At 34.7% G+C, this 18328-nt stretch overlaps 1 protein-coding gene across 4 annotated transcripts in view; it reads left to right on the forward strand.

Annotated features, from left to right (window-relative positions):
• Positions 1 to 18328, forward strand: part of VTA1 (vesicle trafficking 1) — a 69701-nt gene that overhangs the window by 8912 nt on the left and 42461 nt on the right. For 3 of the 4 annotated variants that reach the window (XM_057739298.1, XM_057739299.1, XM_057739300.1), the window contains exons 2-4: positions 8704 to 8798; positions 14457 to 14584; positions 15217 to 15292. In XM_057739298.1, the coding sequence (XP_057595281.1) occupies positions 8704 to 8798; positions 14457 to 14584; positions 15217 to 15292 (299 nt within the window). The remainder of the gene's footprint in view (positions 1 to 8703; positions 8799 to 14456; positions 14585 to 15216; positions 15293 to 18328) is intronic. The other variant, XM_057739301.1, reaches the window with a different exon arrangement.

Genomic DNA, 18328 nt, shown 5'->3' on the forward strand with positions numbered 1-18328 from the left:
AAAGTATTTGAGTCTCTACTAAACATGGGCACCATATGATAAATATTTTGATTCTGTGAAGTTTGGTGGTGTGAATAAAGCTAAAACTAGAAAGATTCCTTCCTCTTAAATTTGCTTAAGTAACTAAATACATAGTTTCAAGTTTGGTTTTTTAAAGTTTCCTCTAGGGGGTGATATTGTACAATTAATAGACATCCAGTGAAAGTGTATAAATGTTCTTTGATAGTCATTTGTTTATATGATCATAGGAAAACTAGTTGTTCAGGAAGTTGTAAATAGATATGGTGTATTTCATATACAAGATGTTATAGGACGCACAAGTGTAAATTTTTTAATTTAGTTTAATTAAGGCTAAATTATATTGGAATTTTTTATTGATGGTGGTGAACCACATGGATATTAGATTTAATAATCAGTTGCCTGTTATTTGTTGTTGTTGTTGATCACACAGAAATTGGATTTTTTAATGACAGATAAGCTTAACCAAGCCAATAAAGGTAAGCAGTTTTTTTCTTTCTTTCTTTCTTTTTTTTTTTTTTTTTGGCTGATTTCTGAATCTGTAACGATTAACTTGAGCCCTTAGTCTCTTGTCCAGGTACTTATTTTTTATTATAAGCTGACTCAGGATACTTTACTGTAGCAATAACAGGTTAATAAAAACACACAGAAAGTTGGAGTACTGGCTTATCCATTAACATTCCATTCTTTTTGTTTTTACAAACATATATACAAACATGCATTTTATATTGTAAAATAGTCATTTTAATAATTACTCCTTTTTTTGTAAAGTAAATCATTTCAGTTTTAGACTCTTTCAACATGTTTCAAAGGTTGAAGGGATAGGCTCAGTGTAGTCAAGTAACTTGTCCTTAATTGTCAGGGTCTTACGTTTGGCACCAATGCAAGTTTAAATCATCTTTGATAAGATTCATTTTTTTGTATCAATTATGATCAAAGTGAAAGCTTACATCCTCTTGAGCAGCACGGGATTATACATAATAGGTTTCAATGCTTGTTAAATTCCCACTTTCATTCAGTTCGTCATTTATTTTTCTGTGGCTTGTCCAGGTTTTTGGTTTTTAGGTGTTTTTTAACCTAATCTGTTGTTTCTCTTTAGAAGCACTTTGGAGTCCATTGTATCTCCACTGTGGGCTTATTAGATATTCCTCTTTGTTTTAATTTTTTAGTGGTTGCTCTAACATTTACAGCAACTCATCACAGTCTGCTATCATATAACATAGCACCTCACATATAAGGTAAGAACTTCACTTTCTTTTCCCTTCTCCCGTTCTTTGGCTGTAGTTGTCGTACATTTTATTTATACATATGCCATAAACCCTAGAATATGTTTTTTTTTAACTGCCCTTTTTAAAAAGAAATTTATAAAATGAAATAAAATTTTTAATTTATTCCCACATAATTATCATTTTCAGTACTCTTCATTTCTTTGCGTAGATAGTTTTAAATCTGGTATCATTTTCTTTCCTGTTGAAAAGTTTATCATTTCTTTTGTAGGATTGCCACCAATTCTTTCAGCTTCTGTTGTGTGAAACAAGCCTTTATTTCATTCTTATTTTTGAAAGATATTTTTGCTGGGTAAAGAATTTTACTTTGTCAGCTGTTTTTGCCACATCTCCCCACCTTTAGAGGGGGGGATTTCAATTACATATATGCTAGAGCACTTGATATTTTCCCACACCTCACTGAAACTCTGGTTTTGTGTTTGTTTTTGGTTTTCTTTTCCATCCTTTTTCTCCCTGCTTTATTTTGAGTAGTTCCTATTGCTGTGTTCTGAGTTCACTAATTTTTCTTTTGTGGTGTCTAAACTACTATTAATCCTGTCCAGTAAATTTTTCATTTCAGATACTTTATTTTTCATCTCTGGATGGTCCATTTGTGTTCCTTTGTGTATGTTCTGTTTCTCTCCTCATTTTATTCATGGTTTCCATTAAATATTTCATAATGGTTTCCCCATATTTTAGTGTCATTGTCTGCTATTTCCATTATTTTATCAGTTTTATCTTATTGTTTTATCTTATGTTCACATTCTTCTGCTATTGCCATCGTTAGTAATTTTTGATTAGTTGCAGAACAGAGTGAATTTTGAGTTCTTGATTGTCTGTTCTTACTTTGAAGGGATTTAATGTGGCCAACAATTAAGTTAATTACGATTCAGTTTGATTCTTTTGTGCCTTATTTTGTTTGTTTTTAGCTTTGGGGGGCAGGTCTAAAGTAGCCTTTAATTTAAGGACAAGTTAACCTGTTACTTAAGGCATATCCCTTTGGGGGTCTCTACTGAATATCCTGGGTAAGCATGTGGTGCTCTCCAAGCCTTTTGGTTGAAACTTGAATGCATCCCAGCCCTGTGTGTGCTCTGGGGACAGTCCACCTCATAGCTTCTGTTCATTCTTTGGCTGTGTGGGGTTTTCTCCTTCACATGCACATGGTTGTGTTCGCCTGACCCTCAGGGTTACCCCATACAGATTTCTGGGTTTCTTTTTTGCATAGCTCCATCCTCTTCAGAACTCTGCCTCTCGACTTACAGCTGCCGCAGTCTCCCTGAACTCCAGTCTGTTTTCTCAGCTCAGCTAGAAGACTGTGCTCTGCTTAGGACTCCCCTCCTACTCCTTAGACTGAGGTGTACCTCCGGGCAGAGTGCTAGTCTAGTATTGGTGTCACCTCCTGTGTTTCCTTTCTTCAGATGTCTTGGTCTTAGCATGTTTGTTTCCATTGTCTGAAAACTTGTTTTGTATATTTTGTCTAGTTTTTTGGTTATTTACAGTGGGATGGCAAATCTCGTTACTCCATGTGGCCAGAATTAAAATCTGTGTTCTCATTTTAGTAATCAAATCGTCACTTAGTGTTGCTAAGTACCAGCACAGTCTCTTAGTAGGAATTCAGAAAGAGCTGTACCTTTTATGTATTTATATCATGCATTTCATATTTTTAGATTTTTTCATGTATAAACAAGGATGTGTTAGAATGTTAATGTTTAGATTTAATGGAACTTTGAATTACACATACCTTCAGGATTAGTAAATGTTTGTCTCCTAAATGCTTCACATTAAATTAAAGTTAGGTTGGAAAGTATTTAATCCTTTTGCAAATATGCCTCATGATTCATCTTCAAATAATATTTATTCATAAAAATAAACACATTTCCTTGATGAAATAAATCAAATATATTATAGATGATTCTAGCTACATATTTATTCTGTTTTAGTAGGTAACTTTCCATGTTAGACATTAATTTTTCATCATACTGCTGCTGCTACAATGAATTACTTGTCCTGAACAGAGTTCTATAAGGAAGTGATCCTTTTTTCCATCCATTATGAAAAGATCTGTTCGTGTATTTATTAATTTTCATAAGTAGATTTAATGTCTTTTCACTTTTATTAATGTTAGAAAATATATCTTGTGATACAACTTAAGAATTGTAAATCATGTAAGATATTCAAAAATGTAAAAGCCAGGCCAATGTTTATCCTAAATCTTTCCAATTCTGAGATGATTCTTTCCAGTCCTTCAATTAAAGGTGTTACTTTATAGTAATTTCCTTGTAATTGCAAGGACTGAATATGCATGTAAGCCAAGAAAAAAATGCATGTAAGTGAAACCATTAATCTGTGTTGTCATTACATTATATTTCGAGTATCAGCCATCTGTATTAAGGTTAACATTTAAATAACAAGAAGCTGACATTTGTTTATATTTGTGTTGTGAGGGAGATTGATGATGGATGTGCTGATAGTGAATTGGGAATTATTTGATTTCTGCTTCAAAGGAAATATAATCTTCATTTTTATTGTAAGCAACACTAGAAGTAGTTAAGAGTAATAAATCAGAAACAGAATTGTACTTTTTACGTAGGAATAAATCACTTTCACTTGCTAACAAGAAAGTGGTGATTAATTTTCTGCATGTTTGCCTAATGGGCTATTACCTATGCTGGATAGCCATTTATCCCCAAAGTTGGTCTTCTAAGTAGCTAACTACATTCCAGAGATAGTAGGATTCGTATACTGTTTACTACTATGGTAAAATAAGGAGAAAGACCCCCTAGGGAAATGAAACTGTCAGTACTGTATTTCCTCACATTATTTGTGTTATTGTGTTGACTAGTAGTATATATAGATAGCAAATAAGTAATGTCTGTTAAATTTTCTCTGTGTGTTTGGGTGAGGTTTTGTTTGAAAGATGTTTGAAATAGTCATTTGAGGTTGGGAAGATAAGGAAATCAATCTTGCACAATTAATTTAAAATGTCTTCAGAGAATGGAGAAAACAGGAGAGAAGCTGGGAAACAAAATAAGAAAACTTTAATATTATTTTCAAGCCAAACGTTTCACATAGGATGCACAATGTTGGCACATCATACAAATATGGATGTTTAAACAACTGCAGCTTGTGCTGTTTGTAGTGATGGAAAGTGTATTTTACTTTGGTTGAATAAATAGTACTGGAACATTCAATATAAAAATATTAAGCTCATTTGAGGTTGATATTATGATATTTATAGTGATGCTGATCTGCCAGTGGTCTCTGTTGCTGGTATGTAGCCATAGGGAGAGAGGATAGTCTGGCTTATATATGAGTGTGCTTTTGCCATAGGAATGTAATCCGAAGATCCAGGGATAGGAGATAGGACAATAAAGTTCAAGAAAAATCTATCATAAAGTCAGAGCTGGTTGCAGAAGGAAGTTAAAGGAGAAAAGGCTGATTGTAATGAAGAAGTAGGGAGACACCAGTGAACTGGAAGCCTGTTGTAACAAGCAGAGTTTAAAGTTGGAAGAAAAGGAACTGTGTTTAGAGTGCTTAGTATACTGACATTAGTGGTACAGCAGTTTGAGATGGTAATTTAGTTATGGGGTGACTGGCATGTAAGGGAGAGTATGTACAGTTATTATTGGAGATCATTGTTGATAAGAATTGAGAACACAACACTGTGTATGCAATTAGAAATAAATTTGCTTTCTTATCACAGAAAATTCAAAATTACAATGGCTAAGTAAAATAAGGATTTATCCCCTCATTTAAAAGGAAGTCTGAAGTCGGCAGTACTCAATGCCAGTGGGCCAATTCTATGAAGTCATCAGGGACTCATGCTCCTTCTAATTTCAAATCTACAAACCAGCACATGATTACCAAGGTCGCCTTGTGGTCCAGGATATCTACTAGAGTTTTAGTCATCTCACTTCTATTCTAGGCAGCAAGGAGGAGAAAGGGGAAAGGGTCAGTAAGATCTTTCCCCTGCTGTCATTCCCCCTTTTAAGATCCATAAGTCTCGCCCAACAATTCCTTGTCATGTGATATTTGTCTTAGGTAATAACATGGCCATATTTTGCTTTGAGGAATACTGGGAAATGTACTGTTTTAGCTAGCTACTTTACAACTCCTTAATAATGTAGGGATCTTGTTAGTAAAGAAGACAGGGAGAAAGGATGCAGGTAGGCAGCTATCAGTCTGTGCCACAAGTATTGATTATCCATGTGAACAGCAAAATTTTCAAGACGGTGAAAAGACAAGGAAAGACCCTGAGGTCCATGGGCAATTACGAGCATAACAATCTAATGGAAGAGAGTGGATGAGCCCTGGACCAGCATATTTAGAAAACATTGAGAGAATACTGTAACAGTGGGATGCAAAGAGAAAACCTATCATACTTGCCAATTGTCTTTTTTAATTCTCTTACATACTAAAAGGAACGTAAGAGAATTAAAACTCATTACTTGGGAGGACTGCAAATAAAATAATTTCTTCAGGTGACATTCAGGTTTTAATTAAGACAAAGAGGAAGAAGGAATCTGAGGAGAGGTAGGGGAGTTTGCTGATTCTGAAACAGTAGTTCCAGGGAATATGACAGAAGGAACAGGGCTGTGTAGAGAAACACAGACTATGTTGAAGCAAAGAAATACAATTTACAGTTGAGAGGAGTAAGGATGCAGTGAGCAGTGATCCTTTGTGATACAGCAAAACATAGTAAGATTAAATTTGGAGGAAGAAAAAGCATATTATCAGTTATAGGTATTATCATGTGAGGAGATGCCATTTGATCTGTCATCTCAGTGAAATCAACTAGCCAAGACATAAAAAGTAAAAACATATTAAAGAAGGAACCACAAATCATTAGAGAAAGAAAGGATTATTTATTGAGTGTATTTGAGACAGATGCCAGTAACTGAGGTAGATACAAGTTATTAAAGAGTTAAATTCAAAGAGGAATTTAACTGGAAAAATCATATAACTCAATATACAGTTTCTTGGAAATAAAAGAACTTTCCAAGCTTAGAATTGGTAGGGGGAAGAAATCACTTTGGGTTCATAAATATTTTAAGCTTCTGTGTTTTAAAACAACATTCAAAAATTGAAAGATGGCATAATATTTGCAGCCAATATGTTTATTTTCCAAAGAGCTCACGTGATGTATTTTTAATAAAAGAAATGCAACAAAACGCTGGAAGAAAAGATCAGAACAACTCACAAAGAGGAGGTGTTGGGGAGTTCAGTCACAATTATAACAAAAAAAGCTGACTAAAACAGGCACAGAGCTTGAACAACTCAAGAGATACAACTGGTTTGAAAGGGGAGAGTGTTCAGGCATGCTGTAAAAGACAGTGGGGAGAGGTGATTAGAACCTGGTATTCAAATGGGTAAACGACCTGGACATGTTAAATATGAATGGTTAAAAAAAGAGAAAAAGACAAAATTTAGTCACGCTTGTGATCAAAGCAATGGATATAATAAGTGCTTTCTTTTGCTTCTCAGATTAGAACCTTTTTTTTTTTGGCAGAGTGATATCCAGTGCTGGTAACTGTGCAATGAAAATGAAAGCATCATGCTTTTTACACCATGAGTCAGTGTAAATCTGTACAATACTTTTAGAACTCCATTTTTCCCTCTCATTAATACCTAGATGGATCAAACCCTTGAATTTGATATAGAAATAAATGCATTAATAAGTTAAACTTAAAGCTCTGTAACATGAGATAGCCCTAAAAGCCTAAGCCTTTGAAAGTAGTTCCCTCAGATACGGCTATTGAACTTAAAAATACACACTGAATACATAACTATGTATTATTAGTATATTAATACATCTTTAAAGAAGATATGATTGGGTAGACGTAATTGAATTGGAAATCCTGAGAGTAGCTAACATACAAAGCCATGTTCTAAAGCTGCAGTAAATAAAGCAATGATAGACCAGTAGACTAGCAAATAACAAAGCAAGATAGACAGTATACAGAATTCGGCCCTCTTATCCCACGAAAACTTAATATATGATAATGAATGATAAAAGTGGCATTTAAATCATTGGGGCAGAATACGCTGTTCTTTCATTCATGTATTTATCTATTCAGAAAATGTTTATCGAAGGCCAAGCACTATCCTAGATGCCAGGGATACATCAGAAAACCAAGTAGACTACAATCGCCATTTTCATGGCATTTAAGTTGGAGTTGTAGTAGAATCAAAGGATAAATAAATTGAAGATGATTACCTGCTGAAGAGAAAATAAAGCAGGGAAGGGGGATAGTGTTCACAAGATTCCATTGAGGGCGTGGACATGATATCCCTCCTTCCTACTGTGTAAAGAACTGCCACACGGCAATTTGTTAAAAAGCAAACAGCCCAACAGAAAATTTGGCAGTTTTTTTTCCTTTTATTTTGATAGCTATTGGTAATTCATAAAGGAGGCTATAGAGCTATGCAATAAATATCTAATACCTTTTAAGTACTGAAAATGCAGAATCAAACAGATGACACAGTCCTGAGATTGATAAGAAGTTTAATATCAATTTTTTGTGAGCTTGGGAGAAACGGGTGCTTGCATGTGTTGTAAATATAACTGCATAATGGTAATTCGTTTTGGAAGAGAGTTTTAAGAGTAGCTCTTAAAGTGAGAAAGGTACACAAAGGACAAGCCAGCAAGTCTCCTGCTTGGTATCTCCCTCAGGGAACTCTTGAATGTATGCTCAGGAAGATCTGGTAGCACAACTTGGTTTGTAATGATGAAAATCTGAGAACTGCCCAAGTGTGCTTTAGTTCAAATGACGTGTCCATACTGTGGAGCACTGCAGTGCTGAGCATATTGTTGAATGTAAGACGTAAATTATAGGCAGTATATGCACACGCCAGTGGTAACAATTACCACCAAACTTCACAGCTCTAACACTGGAAAAGCTATTTAGGATTGTGGTATTAGAGAGGTTTTTAGCTTCAGCCTTATCTCTAATACTTTTATTTTTTTAAACAGATGGTATACTTATTTTTATTTATATATATATATATAAATGACCAAAACAGCTCTCCCTGTTAGCCTCAGCTCAAGTGGCATTTCCCATTGTCCCAGCCCATATTGTCTTTTTTATCAGTATCACTTATCTGGCCCTAGTCAAGTGGTGGTTTTTCTGAATGCTCTCACTTACCTATTAAATTGCAGGTCCCTTTGACAGCTTAGGACCCCGGTCCTTTTATTTTTTAAACGTAATGCCGAAAGAGAAGGTCTTACTTCATAAAAATTTATCTTCATGCATCTTGCATTCTTTGGATAATATTTTTGTGTTCTTCATATTTGTAAGATCCATAGTAAATCACAGTTTTATTTCTAAATTCACTTAAATCTTAAATTATTTATTAGGCAAAACATATTTTAAACATTGAGTCCTGGGAATTGTTCAAATCACTGTATTTTTCTTTGTAGGTCGTTTGTATGCAATGCAAACTGGAATGAAGATTGATAGTAAAACTCCTGAATGTCGTAAATTTTTATCAAAGCTAATGGATCAGTTAGAAGCTGTAAGTTGAACACTGAAAATTTATTTTCTGATTAATGTTTAAAATGCCGTCTTATTTCGTTTGTTTGTGTATTGTGATTTTAGTTCTTCCTATTCGCAGCAATCAGCAGTGTCATAGCTGAGGGAAAATTAGGCACTTTTTTTTTCATTTACATCATACTGCTTAGGGAGTTGTTAGTAAGTATAAGTCGGTTTCAGTATCTTTGCATATACATTATCTCTTGTCCCAGGTTATTGTAGATGACCTTTGAGTCATTCTTTCATAAGTGATGAACCCTTTCTAACCTTCCTTCATGCAGTCACATGGATGATCGATTTGGGAATTCTTAAATAGCTCTTATAATAATGAAATGGGTGACTTCCCTGGTGATCTAGTGGTTAAGACTCCATGCTTCCACTGCAGGGGGTACAGGTTCACTACCTGGTTAGAGAACTGAGATCCCATATGCTGTGAGGCATGGCAAAAAAAATGAAATGGGCTATTTATTTAGTGAAAAGAACTGTGAAGGAAGTTGCCTGTTGTCTCTTCCTCCCACTCTTAGTCCCATAACAAGATACTCTTATGGTCCAGGCATTCTCCTCTGCTAACAAAAATGTGGTAAGTGACTAATGAGTCATCTTGAACTGTGATGTAACTTCACAGGTTATGTAGAAGCACCAATCCTGGGAAAATTAAGGATGTGATTGGGTGTCAGTGCATCAGGAAGGCAGTGTTAAACCATGGTAACCTCACTTAGTAATCAGGGCTCTACCCTGTGCCTCCCTTGCACAGCCATCCCAGTTTCTTTTTTTAACAATGTCATGCAGTCTACTCCTCATTAATTCATCTCCTTCAAGGAAGTTATATTCATAGCTGTGGCTTACTTTTTATTTGCTTATTTGCTTTTTATGTGACCTGCTCAAGAGAATTAGAAACCTAAGTGTGTATTTGATCAGTTGCATTATTTTGTTTAGAGAAATAAAATTGACATATTAAAAATCAAAACACTTATACCAGTCAGCCCAGAACTTTTTTTAAGTGTTGAAAGTTATTCAAATCAAAGCCTACTTGTATTAAGCAGCCATGGGCAGTAGTGTTCCCTCTAACTTTGTGTGAGTGTCAGGCCTCTGACCCAGAATCCTGTCATCTGCTGCTATTAACCATCCAAGGTAGCCTGGTGGCACCACTGATGACAACTCAGCTGCCCTTGGAGCCTGTCTGGGCTTCTACTTCTAACACTGCTTCTGTGGATGCAGGGAAAATTTGAGTACTCTTCTTTTGGAGGGTGGGGTTAGAAGGTGGAAGGAAGAATGTGTCTGACATAGAGCAGTACATTTGTAAAATACCATCTCTTACAAACATTTTATATAGAATATATCTTTATTAATTTTAGTTTAACTATAATCACTAAAATAACAATAGCTTATGGATAAGACAAAACTCAAACAGTTCATTATAATACACAAAATGTAAAATCACATTTATAAAGGGACTTAACCAGGAATTTATTACTACCTACATTAAATAACAAGGAAGTTTATTACATGGTGAGAACATATCTGCTTGTGCTATGATCTTTATATTTATAGTTGGAACACTTCAAGTATATTATGTTTTTGCTGCCAGATTGTTTTATGTTGAAGATGAGATGAAATGACATACTCCCACTAAATTTTTCTAGAAATAAATTGCCTCTACAATTAAATCATTTCACAGTGTGGATACAGTAAACTAGTGTTAATATGTGGGGTTTTTTTTCTGTTTTTGTTTAGGGTAAGCATGCCCACATGTCCTTAAATTCTAATATTCAGTCTCTTCTGGGCCTTAATTATGAGAATATTTACTTTGCTGATTTTATGAAAAATCCTCTTGCTTTTTTTAAATTTAATTTTTTATTTTATAATGTTCTTTGAAAAAAGCAGTTTTTTTTCAACTTCTTATTTTTTTATTTTTTACAGTAAACTGCATATATTTAGAGTGTACAATTTGGTATCCCAATCTCCCAGTTCATTCCCGCCCCCAACCCTCCCTGCTTTCCCCACTTGGTGTCCATATGTTTGTTCTCTACATCTGTGTCTCTATTTCTGCCTTGCAAACTGGTTTATCTGTAGCATTTTTCTATAGTCCACATATATGTGTTAACATACAATATTTGTTTTTCTTTTTCTGACTCACTTCACTCTGTATGACAGTCTCTAGGTCCATCCATGTCTCTCAAAATGTCCTGGTTTCATTGCTTTTTATAGCTGAGTAATATCCCATTGTATGTATGTACCACATCTTTATCCATTCATCTGTTGATGGACATTTAGGTTGCTTTGATATCCTAGCTATCGTAAATTGTGCTGGCATGTGTCTTTTTGAATTATGGTGTTCTCTGGGTATATGCCCAGTAGCGGGATTGCTGGGTCATATGGTAGTTCTATTTTTAGTTTTGCAAGGAACCTCCATACTGTTCTCCATAGTGGCTGTATCAATTTACATTCCCACCAGCAATGTAAGAGCGTTCCTTTTTCTCCACACCCTCTCCAGCATTTACTGTTTGTAGATTTTCTGATGATGCCCATTCTAACTGGTGTGAGGTGATACCTCATTGTAGTTTTGATTTGCATTTCTCTAATAATTAGTGATGTTGAGCAGCTTTTATGTGCCTCTTGGCCATCCGTATGTCTTCCTTGGAAAAATGCCTATTTAGGTCTTCTGCCCATTTTTTGATTGGGTTGTTTGTTTTTTGATATTGAGCTGGATAAAATGTTTATATATTTTTGAGATTAGTCCTTTGTCTGTTGATTCGTTTGCAAGTATTTTTTCCCATTCTGAGTGTTGTCTTTTCGTCTTGCTTATAGTTTCCTTTGCTGTGCAGAAGCTTTGAAGTTTCATTAGGTCCCACTTATTCATTTTTGTTTTTATTTCCATTATTCTAGGGGGTGGATCAGAAAAGATCTTGCTGTGATTTACGTCGAAGAGTGTTCTTCCTATGCTTTCCTCTAGGAGTTTTATAGTGTCTGGCCTTACATTTAGGTCTTTGATCCGTTGGGAGTTTATTTTTGTGTATGGTGTTAGGAAGTGTTCTGCTTTCATTCTTTTCCATGTAGCTGTCCAGTTTTCCCAGCACCACTTATTGAAAAGGCTGCCTTTTCTCCATTGTATATCCTTGGCTTCTTTGTCATAGATTAGTTGACCATAGTTTATCTCTGGGCTTTCTATCCTGTTCCATTGATCTATATTTCTGTTTTTGTGCCAGTACCATACTGTCTTGATCACTGTAGCCTTGTAGTATAGCCTGAAGTCAGGAAGCCTGATTCCACCAACTCCGTCTTTCCTTCTCAAGATTGCTTTGGCTCTTCGGGGTCTTTTGCATTTCCATACAAATCATAAAATTTCTTGTTCTAGTTCTGTGAAAAATGCCATTGGTAATTTGATGGGGATTTCATTGAATCTGTAAATTGCTTTTGGTAATATAGTCATTTTCACAATGTTGATTCTTCCAATCCAAGAACATGGTATGTCCCTCCATCTGTTTGTGTCTTCTTTGATTTCTTTCATTAGTGTCTTATAGTTTTCCGAGTACAGGTCTTTTACCTCCTTAGTTAGGTTTATTCCTAGGTATTTTATTCTTTTTGTTGCAATGGTGAATGCGAGTGTTTCCTTAATTTCTCTTTCTGATCTTTCATTGTTGGTGTGTAGAAATGCAAGAGATTTCTGTGTGTTAATTTTGTATCCTGCAGCTTTACCAAATTCATTGATTAGCTCGAGTAGTTTTCTGGTGGCATCTTTAGGATTTTCTATGTACAGTATCATGTCATCTGCAAACAGTGACAGTTTTACTTCTTCTGTTCCAATTTGGATTCCTTTTATTTCTTTCTCTTCTCTGATTGCTGTGGCAAGGACTTCCAAAACTATCTTGAATAGTAGTGGCGAGAGTGGCCATCCTTGTCTTGTTCCTGATCTTAGAGGGAATGCTTGCAGTTTTTCACCATTGAGAATGATGTTTGTTGTGGGTTTGTCATATATGGCCTTTATTATGTTGAGGCAGGTTCCCTCTTTGCCCACCTTCTGGAGAGTTTTTATCACAAATGGGTGTTGAATTTTGTCAAAAGCTTTTTCTGCATCTATTGAGATGATCATGTGGTTTTTATCCTTCAATTTGTTAATATGGTGTATCACATTGATTGATTTGCATATATTAAAGAATCCTTGCATTCCAGGGATACACCCCACTTGATCATGGTGGATGATCCTTTTCATGTGTTGTTGGATTCTGTTGGCTAGTATTTTGTTGAGGATTTTTGCATCTAAATTCATCAGTGATATTGGTCTGTAGTTTTCTTTTTTTGTAGTATCTTTGTCTGGTTTTGTTATCAGGGTGATGGTGGCTTCATAAAATAAGTTTGGGAATGTTCCTTCCTCTGCAATTTTTTGGAAGAGCTTGAGAAGGATGGGTATTAGTTTGTCTCTAAATGTTTGATAAAATTCACCTGTGAATCCATCTGGTCCTGGACTTTTGTTTGTTGGGAGATTTTTAATCACAGTTTCAATTTCATTACTTGTGATTGGTCTGTTCATATTTTCTATGTCTTCCTGACTCAGTCTTGGAAGGTTATACCTTTCTAAGAATCTGTCCATTTCATCCAGGTTGTCCATTTTATTGGCACATAGTTGCTTGTAGTAATCTCTTATGGTGCTTTTTATTTCTGTGGTGTCTGTTGTAACTTCTCCTGTTTCCTTTCTAATTTTATTGATTTGAGTCTTCTCCCTCTTTTTCTTAATGAGTCTTGCTAGAGGTTTATCAATTTTATTTATTTTCTCAAAGAACCAGCTTTTAGTTTTATTGATTTTTGCTATTGTTTTCTTTGTCTCTATTTCATTTATTTCTGCTCTGATCTTTATGATTCCTCTCCATCTACTAACTTTGGGTTTTGTTTGCTCTTCTTTCTCTAGCTTCTTTAGGTGTAAGGTTAGATTGTTTATTTGGGATTTTTCTTGTTTCTTGAGGTAGGATTGTATCACTATAAACATCCCTCTTAGAAAAGCAATTTTTAAACAGTAGTGTGGTACTCAGATCTAATATTCCAGAAGGTCATTTTACTCCAAAATGACAGTCTGAGTAAAATGTAGGAATTTAGCTTGTTTTTAAAATACTTAAAATTATTGTATGTGTAGGAAAAGGATGTACTGACTGGAAATTTACATGGTTGTAAATTGTGTTGATTTGAGGTATATATTTGTCTAAAATTTTAAAACTTCCATAATCCTACTCTGTTTATCTTATACCTTACTTAGAATTAGATCTCTTTTATAACACAGTATGCTCTGAGAGACACTTTTTTAGGATATAATGATCTTTTTCATCATATTTTTCTATATTTGATAGAAGAAATTGAAATAGGAATAAATTAAAATTTTAAATCATGTATGCTTAGGAAAGAATTTCTTAATTCCATTTTTAGGGTACTTGTTAGTACATTTGAAATATTTGTCTGATGCTTTACATAGTTGATGTATCTTTTTTATTCTTGATTATTTTTGATATTTAGAGCAAAATTATATTTTCAGCTTATCATGAGTGTCTTATCTTCAAAATTTTGTGAACATTGAGTTTGATTATTAGGATTTTTTGTACCTAAGTGTACACTTCTGTGAGTCCAAAATCAAGTTCTGTATCTCATTTTATTTTAGCTTAAGAAGCAGTTGGGGGATAATGAAGCTATTACTCAAGAAATAGTTGGTTCTGCCCATTTGGAGAATTATGCTCTGAAAATGTTTCTGTATGCGGATAACGAAGATCGTGCTGGGCGATTTCACAAGTAAGTGAAAATTGTAAGTTTAGTTACTGTATAACCAGAATTTATCCAGTTTTCTCTTGATTACTTTCAGACTTCCTGATTAATGATTTAGTTTTTTTTTTTTTTTAATCTCAGAATGAATTTGGGTTACAAGAGTGATCCTGGCTTTTTAGAGAAAATGACTAAAAGAAGAATACCCAGAGCAGATTCATTTTCTTAGTAAATATACCCTAACTAGCCATTTAGTAAAATCTGAGTTGATTTTAGCCAAAAACAGCCTGGTCCAATGATACTTATTTTAAAGATTCCCACCCCTGTCGATTCAAATGATTTGTCATTATTATGATAAGACTTAAATACAAAGAAATACACATGGCTTAAGATGGATTCAGATAGTACTGTCATTACATTTTCTAAAATCAAAAGCATACTCTGAAACCTTGTAACATTTTCACTTGTAATATGTGTTGTTACTTCCTCCTAATAACAGGTTACAGAAGGAGCGCCATTGTGTTCTTAAAATCAGATTTTATTTAAAACATTAATTTCAGAGTGCTTTTATAAACATTGGAAGCTTTTTCTTGTAGCTACAAGACTAATTCTGCATTTTACATTTTTCATTTAAATTAGATGAACTCTCTTTTCTCTTCCAGAAACATGATCAAGTCCTTCTATACTGCAAGTCTTTTAATAGATGTCATAACAGTGTTTGGAGAACTCACTGATGAAGTGAGTGTACATTCTTTATTGTCTTATTAGCTGGAGATCAGTATTGTTGCTTTTTATTAGTTTTATTATTGCATTGTTTACTTAGAGCAGCATGTCTGTCAGAAATGTAGTATAAGCAAAACGTGTGATTTTAAATTGTTTACTAGGCACATTTTAAAAAGTAAAAACAAAAGATGAAATTGTTTTTAACAATGAATGTTATTTTTTGTAATAAGTTCTTTAAATCCAACATGTATTTTATACTTTAGCGAGTACATGGCTACTGTATTGATCTCTGAATGCCAGGTTCAGAGGTTGATTTTATTAAGTGTTTAAATATGCTGATCCTGGATGATGTTAGATCTCTATACTATTATTTAGTAAGCATTACTGGCGGCAGAGACTTTTTAGGGCTGTTTTTTTTCCTATTTTGTTTCTAGCCAGAAATATTATTCTTAAAAAATTTGTTTCTGTTGTAAATACATATAGAACTTGATATTTTATGAGATACTTCCTATCCATTTTATCAGTTTGTTTCTCATAACCACTCTAAGGTAAGCAGAGCACATGTTCATTTTCTATATGAGAAAACTGAGGCTAAGTGACAAAGTTATTGCCGTGAGTTCACTGTTTTCAACAGGTAGCAGGCTTTACCACTGGCGTGGAAAATTTGTTTTCTGAGAGGGGAGATATTAATCTAGAAAGAGAAAGAAAGAAGGAAGAAAAGTGAGTTAGAAATGAGACTGATGGAGGCATGTTATATTAGTGATTTGAAATCTATAAAGAACATTGCTTTCTATGAAATGATTTTTTCAAAATGGTGAGCAGCTCAGAGTAAAGTTGCAAACAAAACAAAGTACAGTCTATCCGAGATATTTTACATTTTCATAAAATAATACATCAAAACTGTGCAGTAAATTCTTTGTTTATATGTAGAATGAAGTTAATCTCTAGGCCTGATGATCATAAGCTGAGTTTTTGAGTTGGCAGAGATGTGCAGGACATTCCAAAATTGTGCCGAATGAGGGACACTTTTTTGTTGTGTGTGACTGCCCCTTTTATTTCAAAACATCAAGTATCCCTGGTCCTTGCTCGCACAGCATTCCCCAGTCAGATGACTAGAAACCACCAACAGATATTTCCAAATACCCTCTAGGGTATGAGGCAATGCCCACTGAGGGCCACTGCTGTCAAGTTTCCTTGAAATTAGAAAAGTATAAGAGAAAACTGAGGCCTGGAGTATGAAAACCAGAAAAGCTTCTCACTTTTTTGTATTTTAAAGGCCCTGTGGATCCACTGTTTAGCTCCCTTTCTACTCCTGTCTCCTGTTACTACTGATCTGCATTTTTTCCCTGTTTTATTAGCATGGTGCTCTGTACTATGTAGAGCATACAGAGGACACAGTTAGGTGATTTAAGCATGACATTATGGAAAGCTGTAGACAGGTAGTAGAGGTTTGGAGAGTACAAGGTAGATAAAAGAGAATAATCAGACCAGATTAGGAAAGTAAGTTATAAGCCAGATCAGACAGATGATAAAAGGCCTGGCATCTTCAATTAGGGAATTTTTTTGAATAAAAAATCATACTTTGGAGTGCTTTGTATGATAAGAATCTATAGCACGAAGTGGGGTAGGGAAGAGCTACAAACCATTTGGCAAAAGAACTAGTTAATGGTTTCCGAGGAACTTCGTACAAAGTGGGTTGTCTTTGACCTGAGGAAAAATAATATGTTTAGACTTAGATTTTAAAATTTGAGATGCAGGTATAGCATCCAAAAATAAATCACCCACAAGACTCTTGGAAATAAAAAGACAAGGTAAATGCAATATAGAGGTGAAAGTTCAAGTTGGGAGATTAGCCAAACCCTCAGGTAAGAAGATAGTTTTGAAAGAGAGAGAAGATGGTTAGGTAAACATCCTGATAAACACCTCTATTTAAAAGGCTAGAGGAAGAAGTGAATAAAGAAACACATTAAAGAAGTGGATAGAAATGTAAGATATCAGAAGACAAGATCATGATAAGGCAGAGTAGCAGATCAGCTTGCCAGATACTTCTGAGATAGCACTTCTCATCTCCCCTACTTCTCCTTACTTAGAGGAGCTGCCTCTCCTACTTCTTACTTAGAGGAGCTGCTTTTGCCCACATATCTCAGAAGCAAGCACGTAGTTCTTTGAAGTTATAACTGCCAACAATGGGGAACTCAGATAATAGGTTAAGTAATAGATACAGGAAAAAGAACAACAAAATGTCCCGAAGTCTTAAGTGAGTAATGTAGGTTTGTTTTTTGTTTTACTTAAGGGACACATAAATACCTCCACACATGATTAGCATGCACTTCATCTGCATTTCAGAAGGAAAAGAATCCAAGTTTATATTTAGGTATCCTTAACAAAGGACAGCTTTCTTAGTTATTTGAACATAGTAGCTAAGGCAGGGACTCTTAATGGGACAAATGAGAGACCTTTAAAGGGAATTGGGGGAGATTTGTTTAGATACTGAGGATACTAAAGACTACATGTAGCCTAAAAGTGAAAGGGACATTTTTCCAAAATGTTTACACTCTTTTCTTTCCCTATCTCATCACCCAGCCTGCTACCTGAGTTTTTTTGCCTTAGTTGTCATTAAAGTAGGAAATAGCATCTGTGTTGGTGGTTAAAGGATCTGGAGAGCAGGAGGGGTCTGAAATGGTATGGAGAGCAGAAATTAGGCATTATAAGGCCAGCATGGAAAGGAAGTCCCTATAGTTATTTGATTGGGCTTAGGTTTATTCTTTGGGCCATTATGTAAATCCTGCATTTCAAATTAGAAAATGTATGTACACACAATTAGTGTGTAATTATATGTAGGTGCTTTTCACTAACTTACATGTATTTGTTATAACATGCAAAGCTTGTACATCCGTTGAAAGTTGTATATATCAAAAGGTATGATTTGTTTGGCATACAGTACTGACATTTCTCATATCCATTATTATACAGTGATCTTATTCCAGTATGACTAGTGAACTGGTTTTTGGCCATGAATAGGGTTGACTAAATAAAGGCAGCCGACAAGGA

This window comes from Hippopotamus amphibius, chromosome 6, assembly GCF_030028045.1.
Source record: "Hippopotamus amphibius kiboko isolate mHipAmp2 chromosome 6, mHipAmp2.hap2, whole genome shotgun sequence".
Lineage (NCBI taxonomy): Eukaryota > Metazoa > Chordata > Mammalia > Artiodactyla > Hippopotamidae > Hippopotamus > Hippopotamus amphibius.